The 19,391-nt window shown below is 39.3% G+C and overlaps 1 protein-coding gene across 3 annotated transcripts; it reads left to right on the top strand.

The window, feature by feature from the left end:
- Positions 1 to 2,115: 2,115 nt before the first annotated feature.
- Positions 2,116 to 19,181, top strand: rfx4 (regulatory factor X4). Of its 3 annotated transcripts, none has more exons than XM_011476282.3 (18): positions 2,116 to 2,552; positions 4,211 to 4,297; positions 4,461 to 4,521; positions 6,589 to 6,712; positions 8,378 to 8,439; positions 8,606 to 8,819; positions 9,252 to 9,329; positions 9,402 to 9,565; positions 10,521 to 10,621; positions 10,709 to 10,767; positions 10,879 to 11,023; positions 11,226 to 11,320; positions 11,810 to 11,927; positions 12,804 to 12,923; positions 13,524 to 13,685; positions 13,834 to 13,960; positions 14,046 to 14,184; positions 17,936 to 19,181. In XM_011476282.3, the coding sequence occupies exons 1-18, from the start codon at positions 2,510 to 2,512 to the stop codon at positions 18,197 to 18,199; spliced, it is 2,163 nt and encodes a 720-aa protein (XP_011474584.1). In that variant the 5' UTR covers positions 2,116 to 2,509; the 3' UTR covers positions 18,200 to 19,181. The 3 variants fall into 3 exon arrangements, with proteins under 3 accessions (XP_011474584.1, XP_011474583.1, XP_004069758.1); XM_011476281.3 differs by having other exon boundaries at positions 13,527 to 13,685; positions 13,795 to 13,960; XM_004069710.4 differs by having other exon boundaries at positions 2,117 to 2,552; positions 13,795 to 13,960.
- Positions 19,182 to 19,391: the final 210 nt, after the last annotated feature.

Here is a 19,391-nt window from a genome sequence, read left to right on the forward strand (position 1 = left end):
TTCATCAGAAATTCCCCTCGGAGTTGTAGGCGTGACTGTTTGCAACAGCCTTCGCTCTTTTCCCATCATCCCGGTGTTTAAACACTCTCCTGCTAGCTCACAGCCCCTCACGACCCCAACTAGGCCTGCAAAATATACCGCAAATTTATCGTTATCGCAATATCCAGCTCTGCAATATGCATATCGCAAAAGACGGCGAATATCGCAATAAATCGCAAACCCAAAATGTGTTAAAACAATCTTCTAGCAGCTTGAAGCATTTAACGAATCAAATAAATCCCTTTATGCTTTGACCAATCAGATGGACGCCTTCCCATTGTTGACCAATCAGATGGAGGCCTATTATGTTAACCCTGGTCCTGAAGAGCCTCAACCCTGCCTGTTTTCCAGCTCTCCTTAACCAGCTTGCTGTTGATTGGCTGACTCAAGTGATTTCACATCCTGATTGACTGAACACACCTGATTTTGGTTATCATTATCGAGCAGTCTAGGGAGAATTGGAAAACAGACAGGGTTGAGGCTCTTGAGGACCAGGGTTAGCCACCCTGACGTTTGTCCCCCATGTCGATGAGGGTCATTTGGAGTATAATTTTAAACTGTTGCAATGAAATGGGAATGATGTTTTTGTTTATTTTTCTATTTGTTTATTTACCGCAAATTTATCGTTATCGCAATATTGATCACTAATATCGCATATCGCAAGTTTTCCTCATATCGTGCAGCCCTAACCCCAACCTAACATTACAGGTGCAACGTAAATGGCGAGCAATATTGGAGCTATCCAGCCGTAGAGTTTTCAGCTCAGATGGGGAAACCAAAGACGTACATGGATCTATTTGTCTGCAAGTGGATGCATCAGAATGGAGCAGAGCAGGAAACCTGTGACCTGCCGACCATAGTTTGTACAAAACAACTACAAGCTTTTCGAACGACGTATTTTTATCTGGTTTACAACAATTTAAATAAAGAAACACTCAGAAATGCAATTTTAATCTTAATTTTCTTTGTGTGTGTGCTCCATCATCAGAAAAATGCTACAGGAATATGTTAAAAACACAAAAAACTGAACTTTTATCCTAGTGGGTCTTTAATTTAAGATATTTATTCAAGAAGCTCTGATGCCATAAATGCCTTATATGTGGGACCCCCCCCCCCCACACACACACACACACACACCACACACACACACTCACACACACATATACACACAAACGCATACAAACACACATAACCAAACTGGGTGCTTTCAAGTCCACAGGAGCAGAAGAGATTTGTGCAGAAAGCCTAATGTTTGGCTGTACCTGTTTAACTTTAAATCTTTGCATTCATCTGTTTACACTAAATTGAAATTTGTGTGTTTATGACTTTCATTCAAGTCTTGCAGCTTCAGTCAGTGGGGCGGGGTGTGTCCAGGGATGCAGCATCCTGCCCCGCTGCTCACACCTTGTCCGTGCAGGTGTCTTCCAGAGGAGCATCAGCAGCAGCCTCCACGCCTGTGCACCGAAAGAGAAAGTGCTTCCTTTGCCGTCCACGGTGTTGTGAGTAATTCTGCCATAATCCGCTTTTCTTCTCTCTCTCTCTCTCTCTCTCTTCTTTCCCCTCTCCTCTCCCCCCTCCTGCGGTTCCATTCATATTCTAATCACAGCTTTCCCTTCTCCAGCTCTCAGGCACTCCATCAGAGCCCTCCCAGCCTCAGGCTTTGCACTTTTACTTCCCCCCCTTCTTTGTGAGCTTTGCCTCTTCTCAGAAGCACACCAAAAATAAGTGAAAGAGTTAGAAATACAAGCAAAACCCAGCTGAGAAATCTCCTACACAGCGGTTAAACATACCTGTCCTAATATCAAGCAAATGAGTTGTCAGTCAGAAAAGTGGTTTTGAGGATGCTGTTCACAAATGCTGCAACAAGTGTCTATGGAGTGTGAGAATGTTATTTAAAAAAAGCAGTAGGAAATTTATTTTATTTGAAGCGCAGGGCTGTGTAAAACGCATTAAAAGCCATTAAACTGGAGTACGGTGGGGCCACAGTGTTAGGACTGCGTACATCTAAGCCTCTTTTTTTCTTCTTCTTTTTTTTGGGGTGGGGGGGTGGGCTTTTCTTATTCAAAACAGCCCCACAAAAGACTTCCAGTGAGCCTTGCCACATCCCCATCTGACTTGGGGCCATTCATCAGCCTTCCAAGCCTATCAATGACATGTCCCCATCAGGGCTCCTATAAAATAAGCCCCTTTCCCATGAAACATCAGCAAACATTTTGACGGGTCTGGCTTTCCCCCCGCTGGATTTCTCTCCCCACCCCTACACCCCGTCTCATTCCACCCTGATTCCCACCTCTCCCTCTCTCCTCCGCCAACACCACCCCTCTCTGGGCGAACCTCAGATCCTCAACATCTCCTGTGACGGGCAGTGGTCACAGGAACACAGAGCGAGACGAGGGGAGAGCCACTAAGGTGGGGGAAACGTGCACTAAGCCATTTTCTTGGAGCAGCCAGCGTCGTTGATGGGAAGAGGATGCATTGCGGGCTGCTGGAGGAGCCTGACATGGATTCCACAGGTCAGTCCTGTTGCTGCTGCCTCCCCTGTGTGCCTCTTACTTTCTCTGGAGGTGCTCACAGGAACTCTCTGGATTCTCCTTTTTATCCATTCTCTTTTGAAGTTATTTCATTCATTTTTGGCCCTCTATGTTTATTTTTGTGATTTTTCTAGATGCACCAGGCGTTTTTGATTTTCTGCGACAAAACTGTTAAAAAAAGAGAGCAAACATAGAACACAATTACATTTTTTTGTGTGTTTTTGTGCTCATCAGCTGAATGTTAAAACAGGAAAAGTTTTTCTGAGAATTTAAACTTCAAAAAGCTAATCCAAAGAAATAAAAAATAAAAATCCACTTTTACTGTCGCAACAGGTGTATTTTTTAAAGCACTGAAGCCTAATTTGTCATAAATGTTTTGTAAGTAGTAGTTTAGTCCTAAATGTGTTGATAAATGAGTGCCAGTTAGTCTCATTTGCTGATCAGATTTAATCCAATTATTTAGATCCCCCAGTTTTCTGTTCTTGGGGTAAATGAAGCTTGAGGTCTGAGCCATCGTGGAGAATTAGCTCCACTTCAACGGATACTGTTTATTTCGGAGAATTTTCTCAGTACAAGTTTATTTTCTCCTTTAAAAATAAAAAAAGAACTTAAAAATAGAAAGGATTTTCTTTTTTTTTAATTAAATGCAGATTGTTTTAAACGACACTTGTGACTAAATGCTAACAATTTAATGCACTTTCTGTCTGCATCTGAAGAATAGAAACTTTAATTTGTTATTTAAATAAGTTATTTGAATAATGCTACAGATTTTCTAAAAGTGAAAATTGCATAATTTGTAAAACAAAAAAAAAACACTGCTGGTTGACTTTTTTTAGGTAGCACGTGCAGAGCGAGGAGCTGAAGTTTTTTAAAGTCAAACTCCTAAAACTTTTCAGAACTTTTTCCTCCTGTCTCTACCAATGTGTAATCCTTTCAAACAAAAATATTGTTTTTTTTTTTCTTTGAAATAAGATGGACAAATGTTTACAGAAAAATTATAGATTATGTTTTTAGAAATGGATTCAAATGTTTCGATTCATTTCTATTTACTTTTTTGATTTCTGTATTGGTAACAACAATGTCATAGAAAATGTCATCGAGAAAGTGCTTTAATGTTATAAACAAAAACGGTTTTCTTGTTTATGACATTTACTTAAGAATTCTGAATAGTCCTTTGGGCTGTTTTTTACACCATTTGTGTTTTGCGGCTTCTCGCACACCAGTTGAGCCATTTCTAAGTAGAAATTAAAACGGGACAATGGCCGCTATTCCACCAGACTGCTTCAGTAATGTGCACAGGCTCTTTTAAGCGAGTATGAGCGCTCCTAGTCTCTGGGGAACAATGCTGGATTCCTGCAGTTTTGCTGAAAACATCTTAGATAGAGCCATGGCTGTGCTGCTGCTCCTACAATCGGCTGCTGTCAGCTCGCCCTGTCACATTACTGACATTTAATAAGTCCTGTATGGCTTGTGTTTATGTAAATAAAGCTTTGGTTGGATGATATCAGGTCACCGCAGAAAAAGACATTTTAGTCCGAGGATTAAAATGCGAAAACAGAAAAAGCTGATGTTCATAACTTAAAAAGATTCAAAATGTCATCATATCTAAATATTTCAACCAAATTACATTATTTTAACAGAGAGCTGGATTGAAAGGTGCCTTAATGAAAGTGAGAGCAAGCGATATTCCAGCCACACGTCTCTGGGGAACTTGTCCACCGACGAACGTAAGCAGATCCTTCGCTGCCCACCTGAATGTGCACTTTCCAACACCCAAATAGTCCGACCTGTTAGTTTATTCCAAAAAAATTCATTCATATTTTCACAGAGTATTCCCGTGCTTGTGTTAAACTCCTAAAATTGTTGTCCCACATGTGTTGCTTATTGCAGATGAAGAAAAGGAAAACAACAGAGCCTCAAAACCACATTCAACTCCAGCTACTCTGGAATGGTAAGTAAAGAACTACGACACCATGTATTACTCTGTTCAACACAACAGGTAGATGCAAAAAATATATTTATTTGTCAATATTTTTGCATTTTTAAGCGATACAAATATGTTTCTCATAAAAAACAAAATAAATATATAAATCGGACAAACCAAGATCCATTATCAACAAGATTGAGACAAGCCATGTGCTTGAAAATCATTTGGCAAACTCTGATCTAAGAGGGGTTTTGATGTTTTGATTTGATCTAAACTGTGTGAAACACACAGCTAAACATTTCTTTAGTCCATGTATTTCAAATAATCTGCTGTAAAAATGCATCATTAAAGCATTTTTTATGTGCATCATTTTGCGACCAGATAACTTTCAAAGGGTTAACTGACATTCAGCCCAAATTACCTGTAAACTTTAAAAGCTTTTGTGTTTTTTTTATTTTCATGGATTATTGTTTTGATTTGCCAAACATCGACCTGTGTGTTTAAAAATCAACAACAACATAATTGTCATTAAATATTATATTTCTTGTAGATTTATTGTAAATAAATTGTCACCTTGGTACATAAACCCACTGAAAGGGTTAAGCATAACAGGACCAGACTTTTGGATTCAGATGTTGCACAGACAAAAGTAACTCTTTATTTAAAATACTTGGATTATAAAATCTAAAAAAGGAGGCTTTTTTACACGAAATAAATTCACACTTTTGTGTATTTCAAATTCTTTTTTTCATTGACTTAAAAATCTTCTCATAACTGCACTCTTTTCCCCCACAATATTGTCTGAAAAATTATGTTTTTTCTTTTATTCTTAAACTTCACATCAATACCCTAAAAAGAAAACCTGGAAAACCTACTGACGCTAGTATTTATATTATATGTGATGCTCCTCTGATAATGCCTCATTCTTCACAAGGTTTTCTCCGGTTTATCATTAAAATCTTCTCCCATCTTTAATCCTGGTGAATTTCAAGGATTTCAAAGTTAGTAACTGGTGTTTTATTGTATAATAAAAAAGCAAATTTAGGGACTTATACAAACATTTGAATGAAAAACTCACCGAGATGCTGTTAAAAATGATCTTTTGTTGGATTTTCTCCATTCATATCTAAATATGGATCAAATCTAAAACATTGAAGTTCCTAATTTTTCTGTTTTTTATTGCATAGTCATGTACATTTTTTTTAACTTACTAACAAATAGGTTTGCCTTCAACATTTTTCTCTCAGATGCTAACAACTAAAAACAAAGATTTTCACATCAGGGCTGAAAAATAAAACAGAAATCGTAGTTAAAATATAATAAAATAGAAATCATTGTTTATTTTGTCACTTAAAGATATAACATTTTCTGTAGAAAGTGCAGAAAAAACACACAATTAAAGTCAGTTTCATTTGTTGGTGTACCTCAGGGCTTTGTATTGGTGCTCCAAAGAAAATACATTCAGCAATAAGGATGAATTTACAATTACCGGTAATTCAATTTTATTTTTATTGCATATAACTATTTAATATTGCTAATTTAACTCAAATATTTAGAGATAAGTAATTCTGCATGTGTACCCATTTCATTCCTTCATTCATTTTCTAAAGCCATTTTGTGGGGCTACTCGTGGGCGAAGGGAGGGGATATCCTGGAGACGTCGCCAGTCTGTCACAGGGCCACAAATCACACACCTATGCACACTCACAACAATTTACAGTAACCAATTAACCTATGAAGCATGATTTTGGACGGTGTGAGGAACCCAGAGTCCCCTGTGAAGACCCACGCAAGCACAGGGAGAACATGCAAAGGTCCCCAATTGTTGTTCTGTTTCAGGTTCCCCGGCTGGGACTTGAACCGGGGGTATCTCTGGAGTGTGCTAACCACTGCCCCACCGCGACTCCACTTGGGCGAAATTATTTATTTTCCAACCCTGCGAAATTTAAATTAGCCTGATGAAGTTGTTAAGAGCGTATATATGTGGTTAACCGTGATTTTCTTATCTGGCTCTTGGAATTGGCAAAGAAAATGAGAGCACGTCTTAGAAAGAAATGCTTATTTATCCATTTTTTCCCAACTTTTTAACAGGTTAGAAGAGAACTACGAGATTGCTGAAGGTGTATGCATCCCCAGAAGTGCCCTCTACATGCATTACCTGGACTTCAGTGAGAAGCACGACACGCAGCCGGTGAACGCAGCAAGCTTTGGAAAGGTGACCGTCTTATGTCAGTGTTGATGGGATTTAAAACTCGTATCACTTCCAGGGGGATTTGGATGAAAACCAACATACGTATTTTTTCAATTTTACGCTCGGCTTCTGATGGCTAAGGTGGGCTTTTTAGTGACTCCATCAGTCATAATCTGCCGCTGCAGCTCAGTGTGAGCACATCATCTAAAGCCAAAGGAGATGTGCTTTCCTCTGTTCCCACAACCCCAAGAAGTCCCTCAAACCTTTCTACCCCCAGCCATCCGCTGTACCTTGGACTCCAGCCCCAACCCCCAACCCCAATCCGGCCCCCGCTCCTCCACCTCTCCTGTCGGAAGATATTGAAAAAAAGAAGGGGCCTGGATTAATGTGTAATTAAAGGAAATTTGGAAGGGTGAGATGTTGCGGAATGTTAGATCAGTGGCTGGAGCAGTGTGGGGTGTCCTTTAGGAAGGCTTCATTGATTCGGGACAAAAAAACCAGAGAGGGCCTGCACTGCCTCCCTGTCTGCTCATTTATCAAGCGGGGCCTGACAGAAACTTCACAGCTTGGCCCCTTTTTTTCATCGCACACAATGGAGAGCTACACTGTTTGCTAAAGTTTCTGCACCAGGAGCCGGACCGAGGAGCCAATCTCTTCGGACAAAAAGGGGAGGAAAGGAAGGAGGTGTGAGGATGAGGGGAGGCAGTTGATGAAGAAAAAAGTAATGCTGGATGTCATAACTGGATTTTTTTTTTTTATTTAAGTCACAAACCCCCCTATGGATTTTATTTTAGAAAAACTCTACTGATTTTTCTTTATTTAAAAAAAAATTATAGATTTTTTAAACCAAGTCTATTTAAGTAAGGAATGTTATACTTACTTTTACTGACCTAAAATTTGATTTAAACTAATTTCAGATTTTATTTTTTAACATCAGTGAATTGCTTTGATGCTTAACAATAAAATTACTAGAAAATAGTAAAATATCTGTCCATGGAGCAAGTCATTTTTATTAGGCAAGAAATCTTACAGTAATAAATCAAAATGTAGATAAAAGGAATTCCATTCAAGCATTCCAAAACAGGAAAGATAATCTATAAAGTTATTTGTTAGATAGAATGTTGTACAGCTCGATAATAGGAATTTTTTTGCTATTTGGTCTGCATCGTTGGAGTGGTTATGCATATCATTTGTATGTAATGTGGTTGTTTTTTTAATTTACAGTTGCAAAAGCAAGTGTAATCATTGGAAATGACTAATTTTATAGAAAAATGTGAAAAAAATGAGAAAACCATCTTAGTACAAGTTGTCCCACCTTAATAGATCCTATTAAAATCTAAAACTAGCACTTATTCTTTGAACATAAATCAACATTTTTGTTTAAAAAATAATGACAATGATAACTTGTCTGAACTAGACAAGTTAGGTGAACTATAACATCCCTTTTTTGCCTTAATTCATGTTTTTCTATTGTAGAGAGTTTGGAGCAAAATGATTTTTGACTCATCACTCAAAAAGTGCTGATTTTAAGAAGATTTTGGAAAGCTGCAGAGCAAAGAGAAGTCAAAACAGCTTAAAAACCTGGTCAAATATCTTGAATGACTAAAAACAAGGTTTGAAATCTTTGCAAGGATCAAATAGTTTGTAGTTAAAACTTTAAACACGTTTTTTATTTCTCCCAATAAACAGATTATAAGGCAACAGTTTCCAGCACTAACCACCAGAAGATTGGGAACCAGGGGCCAGTCAAAGTAAGAACATTTCAAGAACATCAAAACCGTTTCTTATTTTTAGCCTTTTGGTAAAGATTTGACCTTATATTAAAAAAAAAAAGGTAATAAATGTACAGTATTTAATGAACTGTTTAGCCTTGCAGGCTTTTGCTTAGTCCTCCTTCGTTGCGTCTCCTCTCCTCAGGTATCACTACTATGGCATCGCAGTGAAGGAGTCGTCTCCGTACTACGACGTGATGTACTCCAAGAAAGGAGCGGCGTGGGTGAACGAGACGGGGAAGAAAGAGGTCACGAAGCAGACAGTGGCGTATTCACCGCGCTCCAAACTGGGGACGCTCCTGCCAGAGTTCCCAAATGTCAAAGACCTAAATTTGCCTGCCAGCCTGCCAGAGGAGAGGGTAAACAGGAGTCCATCTTTACAGACCCCCCATCCCTCCTTCACACCTCACTTCTCTCACCATCTTGGTGCCCCCTCCTCTAGTTCTTTTATCTGAGTTTAGAGAAGGACCTTAAGGATTTATGTGCTGCCTCCACACTAACTCTTAATCTTTTAGGGCAGATAATAAGATCTCAGACAAAGGACAGGCACTAGCTGTCTGGCTTTTTAAGGGAGGCCATGATTTTAAATTGTTTGTGTTTTGCTGATCTGTAAAGGCTGTTTTATATTACTTTTCTCCAGCCTGGACTTGCAGCATAAATTTATTGCGTCTCATGCTTTGTTTAAGATTTATCCTCTTGTTTTTGCTGCACTTGTTTTTCTCCAGAAGTTACGGGGAGAGGGCTATTAATTCTGTGCTGCAGTTGGATTAACACTCGGTTGTCGCCCACAGGTGTCGACCTTCATCATGATGTACAGAACACACTGTCAGAGGATACTGGACACTGTTATCCGAGCCAACTTTGACGAGGTGAAGCTTCCATTTTCCTGAGCAGTGTCACCTCAGCTGGAGGAAGCTTCACTTCCTTTGTTTCATCTGTAGGTTCAAAGCTTCCTGCTGCACTTCTGGCAGGGCATGCCCCCCCACATGCTGCCTGTCCTCGGCTCCCCCACTGTGGTGAACATCGTCGGCGTCTGCGACTCCATCCTCTACAAGGCCATTTCCGGGGTTCTGATGCCCACCGTCCTTCAAGCACTGCCTGACAGGTGAGCGCCAGGATTATTCCTGACCTTCCTGTGTCAACAAATCCATACAACCACACAACTGTTAGACACACGCTTTAAACACATTCCTTTAAAGTTTAGATTTTAAAATTGTTTACTTTTAGGTCAAATGCGTTTCTAGTTCTGGACGATGGTCGTGTCCATGCATTGTTTTTTAGTTTAAAACTAATACAATTTCAGACTCAGTGGGAATGTAATCACCCTGAACTCAAAGCTCTTGATGAATTTAAGGAAATTTGAGATAAAGTGATTTTAAAATAAAAGAAATCTGACTAAATTTAAAAAAAAGGAAAATTAAAAAGAGAGAGTTTCAATTTCAAGTTTTACATTAACTTTTGTTGTTCAAATTTTTAATATTTCTTTCAAGTTTAAAATATATTTTGGTTGTATATATTATCAAATTTACAATTTTATTTTTCAAAATTTCAAAATTCTCCCTTCAAGTTTACAAGGTGTGGTTTCGAGCATAAAAGTTAATCAAGTTTTCTCTTTTTCTTTCTTCCAAATTTATAAATTGTTTTTTTATTCACTTTTACCTGATCCTAATATGACACCATGGTTCCTTTTTTTAAAATACACAAACTTGAAAATAGTAGTAATCAAAAGTTAAGTTGGAAAATCTTAAAGTCAAAAGTTAAGTCAAATTCTGTCATCCAAAGTTTAAATGAAAACAAGATAATGGGAACAATATTAGAGATATTAAAATAAGGATCCAGAGAAAAAACAAAAACAAATTTTGTTCTTGTTTTTTTTTTTAAATAAAATAAAAAAAAGCATAAACCTTTAATTTGAGTGTACTTTTACATATACAAATGTAGCATAAAAAGCTTCAGGTTTTATAGAATTTTAAACACAATACCATTTTCATTTTTCATCTAATCTATCTACAATGTTTTTCCTGCTTTCATAATTCTGCCTAATTGTCCTTTCTCCACAGTTTGACTCAGGTTATCCGAAAATTTGCCAAACAACTTGACGAATGGCTTAAAATAGCACTTCACGACCTTCCCGAAAACCTGAGAAATATCAAATTTGAGTGTAAGTTTTTAAAATGCTACCTGCTTTATTGTTTTTATTAACCAAATAGCTGAAATTGAAGGATTTTTCTTATTTTTCTGCTTCCAGTGTCCCGGAGATTCTCTCAGATCCTGAAGCGGCAAACGTCGTTAAACCATCTATGTCAGGTGCCTGTCAGGTTCTGGACAGTTTCCATTACGTCCATGATAGAACATTTCAAGTCCAGAGAGACCCGGGGGTGCTTGGTGTGTCATTCTGCGCGTCTCTACATTTTTCAGGCGTCCCGGACTGTAATAAACAGTGCGGATATCACTTTTCAAATGCTGGAGGACTGGAGGAACGTGGACCTGAACAGCATCACCAAGCAGACACTTTACACTATGGAGGACTCTCAGGAGGAGCACAGGCGGATCATCATCCAGCGTAAGTCCACAGAAGATTCCAGTAGCATTGCTAAGGGGACACCTAAAGGTTTAACCAGTCCTGTCTTCTTCTGAGGAGCTTTCTCCGTTCTGTCCTGACGGAGTAGAGGTTGCTGAAATGTAGACGCTCTGGTTTTCCGATGCAGCTTTATGTCCTGATTCTGGTTTTGAAGTGTGAGTTGATGTCCTGGCTGCTGTCACAGTGTATCAGGAGTTTGACCGCTTATTGGAGGAGCAGTCCCCGATCGAGGCGTACATCGAGTGGCTGGATTCCATGGTGGACCGCTGCGTCGTCAAGGTGAGTGTCATTGTAACAAGTCGACTCTTGAAAGCTGCTGAGATGTTTTTTTTTTAAGAGTCTGACTTTAAGATGCACCAATGAAGAAACTTTTTTCCCAAAAATGCAGAAAACCAGGTTGGAATAAATAGTTGAAGCAAAACTTTGATCGTCTTCCTGGCAGGGACACCTGCAGCTTAAAGCCGCTCGTCTTTCTCCCACAGAGCCACTTACACTGCAGTCCTCCCAGTTAATGATGTCTTCAAGCTTCCCATTTGCGTCCATTATGTGCCAGATATGGGCTTGTAAAATTTGGTCGCCTTGGCAACGTCTTGCACCGCCCAGACAATAGTTCAATAGGAAGGCGTGTCCCTGGGGGCAAATTAAATAGTTGACTTGTTGACATGTTTTTCGTTCCTGAGGGTTAAGCCCCAATACGGACCCGGGGGTTAATTCTGCCCCAGCATCCTCACCCTTCCCCCTCTTTTCTCATGGAAATGTTCTCTCTAGGTGGCAGGAAAGAGGCCCGGTTGCCTGAAGAAGGTGGCTCAACAGTTCCTGCTGATGTGGTCGTGTTTTGGTACCAGAGTCATCCGGGATATGACCCTCCACAGCGCGCCCAGCTTCGGTGAGCAGACGCTGCTTCTCATTATGTCTTCATAAAGAAGGATGTCCTGAAAGTTCAGGGGGGGGGGGGGGATTTTATTTTTATTTTTTGCACAAAATCCTGTTGCAGAATTTCTTTTAATTTTTTCAGAATTCTATAAAAAATTTGTCACCTACAGAATCAAAAACCATTCATGAATTTCCCTTAAAAAAGGAACCGTTTGAGTTTTTTGTGAAACCTGATGCTTTCTGCTTCCTGATCGGTGTCATCAGGGAGGATTTTTTGAAATTTCTCTGGACCTCTCGGCCACTTAAGTCCAAACTGAGCAGGAAGGAGGAGAAAATGGCAGAAGCTTTAACGGCCTGCTGTGTACGACCCGAGTCTGAGCTGTAAAAGCGGGAGGAAAGAGAATGGCTTCCCTTTCGTCTGTCCTCCCTCATGTCCTTCGGCTTGTCTGTGAATATCAAAGACACAGCTGGTCGCGGTGTTTTGATAAAGCCAATCTCTGTGGACAAACAGCTAATTAACAAAAGGCGCCCCTCCCCTCTCCCGGTGTGTTTGCCCGTCTTTTCCATTTTATGAGCGGTCAGTATTACACCCCGCTCCTCCTGAATGGCCACAAGTGTTTATTATGCACACGGCAGCATCGGCGGCCGGCACAATGACACAGTTGATGACACCCCCCCCATTCAAATGCTTCATTCTCATCCTTCTTGTGACCTCAGGGGTTGGCTGACATATTTTTCTGGCTCTGAGGCAGAGCACGGAAAGGAGAGCAGCCGCTTCCTGTTAATGACGGGATCTGATGTCAGCCTGTCCTGTTTTAACTTTTTTTTTACCCCCATCAACTGGAATCCTGACATTTTTCCTGTAAAAGTTGGCCGTTTCTGTCCACAGGCTCCTTCCACCTGATCCATCTCATGTTTGATGACTATGTGCTTTACCTGTTGGAGTCTCTGCACTGTCAGGAGAGAGCCAACGACCTGATGAGGGCCATGAAGGGCGAGGGGGTCACAGGTGAGCCCACAGCTGCAGGGACATCCCAGAAACATGCAGATGTCACCAGAAACTAAACAGATTCCCAAAGCGTCTTTCGGCTATTTTATTCATTCATGATACATTTATTTGTAAAAAAAATATATATACTAATAGGTCAGCCACATTTGGATACTGTTTCCTTTCATTTTTATTATTAATGTTGTTTTTTTAATTGTTTTATATCTACTGATACTCAACTAAGCTTTGGTTTGAATTAGCCTTATTTTAATATGAAAAGTAAATTGAAACTGTTTTTTTTTTTTTTTGTATTTTTACTTTTTTGCAGCTTCTTGAAATGTCTCAGCTGTGAATTCTGTAAAAATTTTAAATATTAAAACAAAGATCATCAAACAGAAAACTCTTTTTTTGGGAGTTTAGTTCATTTTTATACTGAAAAGAATTCCTATTTGCTTGTCGTAGCTGAGACGGCTAGAAGTAAAATGCATCAAAGGGGAATAAAACAACCTTTTCTTCACTTCTTTAGCGAGTGTTTTGATAAATTAAGCAGGTCTTAAAGGATTTCCGTGTCATCGGTTTATGTAAATGTCGTGTGTTAAAGAAGCAGTTGTGTCTCTTCAGCAGAACCAGAGGAGGAATTCACGCTTTCAGAAACCACTCCCACCTCCCCGTCTCCAGGGTCATACTCCCCTGCTCGATCAGTCAACTCCGTCAGCGTCTCCTCGGTTGGTTCTCCCACAGCTGCGGTGTCCCCGGAGTTCACCGGAGTGAGCGCCTCCACAGGTGAGACCGGGCTCCCCCAGGGGTCACTTCCTGTGAACGAGCAGTGGAACGGACCTTCCTGCACTGAGCTGCTGTGCCACAAACGTTTGTGTTCACACGTGTCTACCAGGTGCTGTGCAGTCATATACCTGGTCCCTTACATACACAGTGACAACAGCTGGTGGTTCTACTCCGGAGGCTGGACAGCAGCTGTCCTGCATGAGGAGCAGCGCTCCGGCCCCCCCTCCGTCCTCCACCCACCGGATGCCGGTTTATCCCCACAGAGAAGAGCACGGGTAAATATGACCCGAGTTTCAAAACAAGATTTTAAGATAGTTTTCATTCAATTAAATATCCTTTTTTTCCTTTATGCTTCCGTAGTTACCCTGGTAGCTACAACTACAGCAGCTACAGCAATCAGCATCCTCACTCCATCCAGGGCCAGTATCCCAGTCTGGCACACGAGGCGGCAATCCCAGCCCCCCTTCACTACTCCACCTACCACCGCTCATCTGCACAGGTCCGTCCCTCAGAGCCGGTGTTTGCTGGCATTTTCATGAATGAATAAACTTCCCCAACTTTAAAAAGTAGTATAAAGTAATGTTGAAGAAGTGGTTCCTATCTCATTCTCCAATATCTGCATGAATATTTGTAGTCATTTTGCTTATGTTCATTACAACAAAGAAATAAAACGGCAAACATAAAATATTCTTACTGTAGTCACAGAACAAAACTAAAGATTGCTAGATTGTAGGTTAAAACTTTGCACAAAAAAGGTAATGGGAATACATTTTAGGTGTCTTTTAAATATAGGATGATTGTGTCTTAAAAAAGATTAAACAAAACATCTTTAAATGGAATTAACTTTAATAACAAACTACAAGTGGGTGGTAATTTCTAGAATAATGCACAGCAACTTTTCATCATCTATATCATAAAATCATCTTTATCCTCTAAATATAAACTTAAAATAAATTTAAAGTATTAAAAAATATGAAATAAATTATGAAAAGTGTTAAGCTCCCTGTATTTAACCACTTAACCTTCAAATAAGATAAATATATCAAAAGTATTTGCAGTTTTAACAGCCAAATTACAATTGTAAAATACGAAACCCTACGTCTGCAGTGATGAAGATGAAGAACGTTATGTATTTACCGTACTTTATTGCATCATCAATGTCTCTTTGGTTTCATCTCTCAATGGAAGTGAGTGTGAACATAACTGTAACATGTGATATAAGGTTACAACCAACAATTCTGATGATTGGTGACTCATCAATCAAACATTTCTTGATTTAACCAATTAATCCAGATTTTTTTGCAGCATTTATAAATGGTTTTTATTTCTGTACCAAACAAAATTGTAATGTTTATTCCAAAAGTATGAAATCAAAGTTAAAGCAGAAAGAAGGTCTGGACTTTTTAAAATGTTTTCTTTTATTCTTATTGATTTTTAAGCTGAACCCACAAGTTCCCATCTATTGAGATGTTTTTAGTCCTTTTGATTTACAACAGATTTCAGTGTGAATTAGTGTTTTTTCACTTTTAGTTAATTGTATATGAATTCATAAAGCTAAGAATTGTATTTCTTACAGAGCCCTGAACAAGACATTAAAAAAATTGTTACATCTAAATAATTATTTGAAGCCTCAATTTAGTATTTTACTGTGAAAAATTAGTATTGTGTTAGCATTTTATGCACACAAATTAATATTATAGTATCATCAAGTCCTATTACTAATTTGTGCCCACGAAATACTCTTTTCTGTTTTAACATTTTTATTGTTATTTTGAGAAAAACAAACAGCAACAGAAGAAAGAAAAAAAGAAAAAAATTCCAGCACAACAAAGTCAGAGCACGGAGGCAAACACATCAGATAGTTACATACATCTAGTACATTTCATAGATTATATCATGGGGAACCAGATTATCATTAGTTCAATCAGAGGACAAGGTTTGGACTGCCTAAAGAATGTTGACTAGATCACCAGGAAGATGATCAAGCAGAGGCTTCCATAGTTTTTAAAAAGCATCAGAGTTGCCCTTTAAGAGGCCTCTGAGGCGCTCCATAGGAAGAACTTTGAATGCCTCTCTGTACCACTGCGTGGCAGAAGGAGGTTATCCCTGAATCCACTTCAGCAGGATGTATCGTCTTGCCAGTTTATGTAATAAAACCATCGCCTGACCAGATAGAGGTGGTCTCTCCACAGGTACGCCAAGAAGAAACAGCGCAGGGCTCAGAGGGATTGTTCTGTGAAAAATACAGCTGAGTTCTTTTACAATGTTTTTCCAGAATCTAGTGATCAAAGGATATTGCCAGATACAGTGATAGTAGGTTCCTAAACCAGTTTTACATTTTATCGAAGAGGGGAACATTGAGGATTGAGTCTATGCAGAAGCTGTTGGGTGGATTGAAGTCTGTGCAGAATTCTATATTGATTTTCTCTTAGTCTGTCGCAGATGAACACGGTCTTGGCAGATACAAAAGACGAAATACTCTTTTGCGCACAAAATGATCATTTGTGCCGACAAAATGCTAAATTGTACGCACAAAATGCTCAACAGTGCATACAAATGTTAATTGTTATGTCCAATTAATAACTTGTGGCCACAATTTAGCATTTTATGGCCAAAAAGTATTTATAAGTATTGTATTAGCATTTTCCAGGCACAAATTACCTTTTTGTGCACAGTATTTTAACATAATCAATTTGTACTACTAGTTTGGCCTCAAAATGTTCATTTGTGCTCACAAAATGTTAATTTGTGTACACAAAATGCTAATTTGAGTCCACAAAATACTCTTTTGTGTACGGAAAATGTTAATTTCTGCGCACAAAATACTAATTTGGGTATGCAAAATGTTTCTTTTTGTCCACAAAATGCTAATTTGTGTATGCAAAATGTTTCTTATTGTCCACATAATGCTAATTTGTACGGTGGTCAAAAAATACACAAAAGGTCTGTCTACAAGTTTTTAGCACAATTAATTATTTTGACAAATTGCTGCACACTAACCTGAATTTCATTTCAAATAAAACTAAAAGTAAGACAAACAGGGTGAGTGATATCTATTCATATTAAAGCTTTCAAGCAAATGGTGTGAATTCCCTCTTTTGGTGGCGGTTTCCTGTGGAGGGTCCTCCAGCCTCTGCTGCCGGTATGGGAGGGGATCAGCTGGGCCTCAGCGCTGCCTCCCCACACCGCGGAAGCAGACAGTGAAAGGTGGCTCGGCTGGGGCCAAGAGGGGCCCAGCTCTGTTACTTCTCCTTCCAGCTCTCAATAGTCTCTTCATCTGTTTGAGGCAGTGGTCATGGAGCGGGGCAAGGGGGCGTTTATTAAAATATTGTTATTCAATGGTCTCTTTTCTGCCTGTGAACAAGAGGCAGCTGAGTCGTCCGTCCTGTCCTGACCGTCTTTTTCCATGCTGTGATCCCTCATAATGGAATCGACTGTCGTGTTTATATTTAGCAAGAAAAAGGAAAAAAACGTTTTACTTCCACATTTTTAAGACCCGTCTGAGCTTAAATGGGTCACAATGCTCGCGCTTTGTCAGTGAAAGAGGTCAGATGCGCAGCTGAAAACTCTTCCGGATCTCAATTTATCGGAAATATTTTTGTCAGGAGGCCATTTTTGTGCTATTTAGGATTGGCTTCCAAACGCAACAAAAAAATTACCAAATTTCTTGAGCTTAAGTCTCTAATTGTAAGGCATTGTCTTAATACAGGAAATGGTTATCAGCAAGATCACTTTACAACCAGTTCTAAGAGCCTTAAATACTTGGAATATAAGACCAGCAGGGTTTAACAGTCACTATTGCACAGGAAAGAGAATCTGCGTTTACTGTCTGAGGAAATCTGTCTGTTGTCCAGGTTCTGTTGTCCCAGAACTTTTCTTCTTCAAAGCAACAGGAGTTCAAAGGTTCACCTAGAAGAAGTTCCCCACCTCATCCAATGAACTTATTAGGAGATGTTTAACCTTAAAACCCTCCCTAAAATCTTTATTTTTGAATGTTAAACCATCTGTTTCATATTTATCAGTAAATTACCAACCGGATAGAATTTATTTTTCATTAAATTAAATTTAAATTTTTTTAAATAAACTTCTGCAGTTTTAGTTATTTTATAACACAGTAGATGTCACTGCAACATGAATAAAAAATTCATTAATTGTTTCATTGTATGGAAAAAAATCTTTAATAGATTTAGCAAAGGAAAGGCTTCATTGTCATGTTTTAAACTCTCCACTCTTGGTTTTTTCCTCTGCAGTACCAACAGATGTCTCGAATGGAGCCCTGTCTGATGGGCAGTACTCCTCGTTTGCACCCTTCGCCTGTCGCCCCCCGGTGGCCGGATGTGTCCCCTGCCAACAGCTGTTACACGAGCCCACCTTTGCATTCATCCCGTTACGCCCCCTCTGGGGACATGTACTCTCCCCTAGGCCCTCGCAGGAACTCGGAGTATGAACATTCGCAGCATTTTCCTGGCTTTGCGTACATAAATGGTGAAGCCACCACAGGCTGGGCCAAATAAAACAATTCTGTGGATTTTATTGTACAAGCTCCAGACCTGCCATGCCAGCAGGCACACAAGTACTTTCATTCAAGTGCAAGTAAAAATGTGTGAGTAAAGAGGTGGAAGTGCCATCGCGAGGAGACAGGAACACTGGTTGGAATGACAATTCCAAGCGATTCAATCACAAGGGTGATTGTGGCTTAAATGAGAAGTGGTTTATTTAACTTTAAAAATGTTAAAGGGAGAATTAAAAAAAAACCTAACTACTGTCAAAACTTGCAGCATTATTATTTTAGGAGTGCAATGCTGCCGCCGAGCTGTGCCTTCGTTTTAAGGAATGTACACCTCTGCCGAGTTTCGCTGAAAGGTCAGAGCTCACGTCACCTCAACAACAGTCAGGACCGGCTGCGCTTTTCGCCGTTGCAATCCCTGTGATGACGCCCCTTCCTCGTGTTGCTCAGCCCTATCGTCATGAACGGCTGTTCTGCCTTAACTCTCACCTGGAACACCTTTTTTTTTTATTGCAACAGAGTTCTGTCCATTGACCCATATAAGGTGTCTCAATATTTCCAGTCAAAGAGTTTTTTAATGGTTGACTCAACAAATATGGTTTTTTGCTGTTTTTCTGTGACACACTCTCAGATGCATACAATACACATGTGTATGTATTCTCTGTGACTTTGTAACATGGTGTATCCTTTATTTTCTATGTTACAGTTGGTACTTTGTCTATGTTTTGTATGATTAGTAAAGGATGCATTAACTTAGAGATGTGTGTTTTATAATGCACTCAAAGCCACTAAGGACCTATTACCCTATGGGTATTTATAGAAAAGGGAAAGTATCAAAGTGTACAGTAACATGAGGTCTAGAAACTCTTCTGTAAATACCATGAAAGCACTGGAACACATATGTGGTGACAGTTTAACTATCACAGCTGAAAGTTATGTATATGTGAAAAATATGCTGCCACATAAATAATTTCTCTATTTAAAAATGAGTTGTTTTGGTCATCTTTTTTCCTCTCTTTCACTAGTACTTATGTTGGGGACTTTATTGAGGTCATTCAGAAAAAACAGGACTTTGTGTCTTCCAGATGAAAATACAAATAGAACTTTATTTCATCAGCATAGAATTAGAATGTGACAGATAATGGAGCACAAAGATGTGTCAAAAAAAGAAGAGGTCAGGGAACACAACCCTGTGAAGA

This window comes from Oryzias latipes, chromosome 6, assembly GCF_002234675.1.
Source record: "Oryzias latipes chromosome 6, ASM223467v1".
NCBI classification, from domain to species: domain Eukaryota; kingdom Metazoa; phylum Chordata; class Actinopteri; order Beloniformes; family Adrianichthyidae; genus Oryzias; species Oryzias latipes.

Bases quoted from the DNA above. Each gene is read 5' to 3' on its own strand.
- rfx4 (XM_004069710.4), top strand. From the start codon at position 2,510: ATGCATTGCGGGCTGCTGGAGGAGCCTGACATGGATTCCACAG. The intron at 4,522-6,588 runs GTAAGTAAAGAA...ACTTTTTAACAG, and splicing joins ACTCCAGCTACTCTGGAATG to GTTAGAAGAGAACTACGAGA. The intron at 9,566-10,520 runs GTGAGCGCCAGG...CTTTCTCCACAG, and splicing joins CTTCAAGCACTGCCTGACAG to TTTGACTCAGGTTATCCGAA.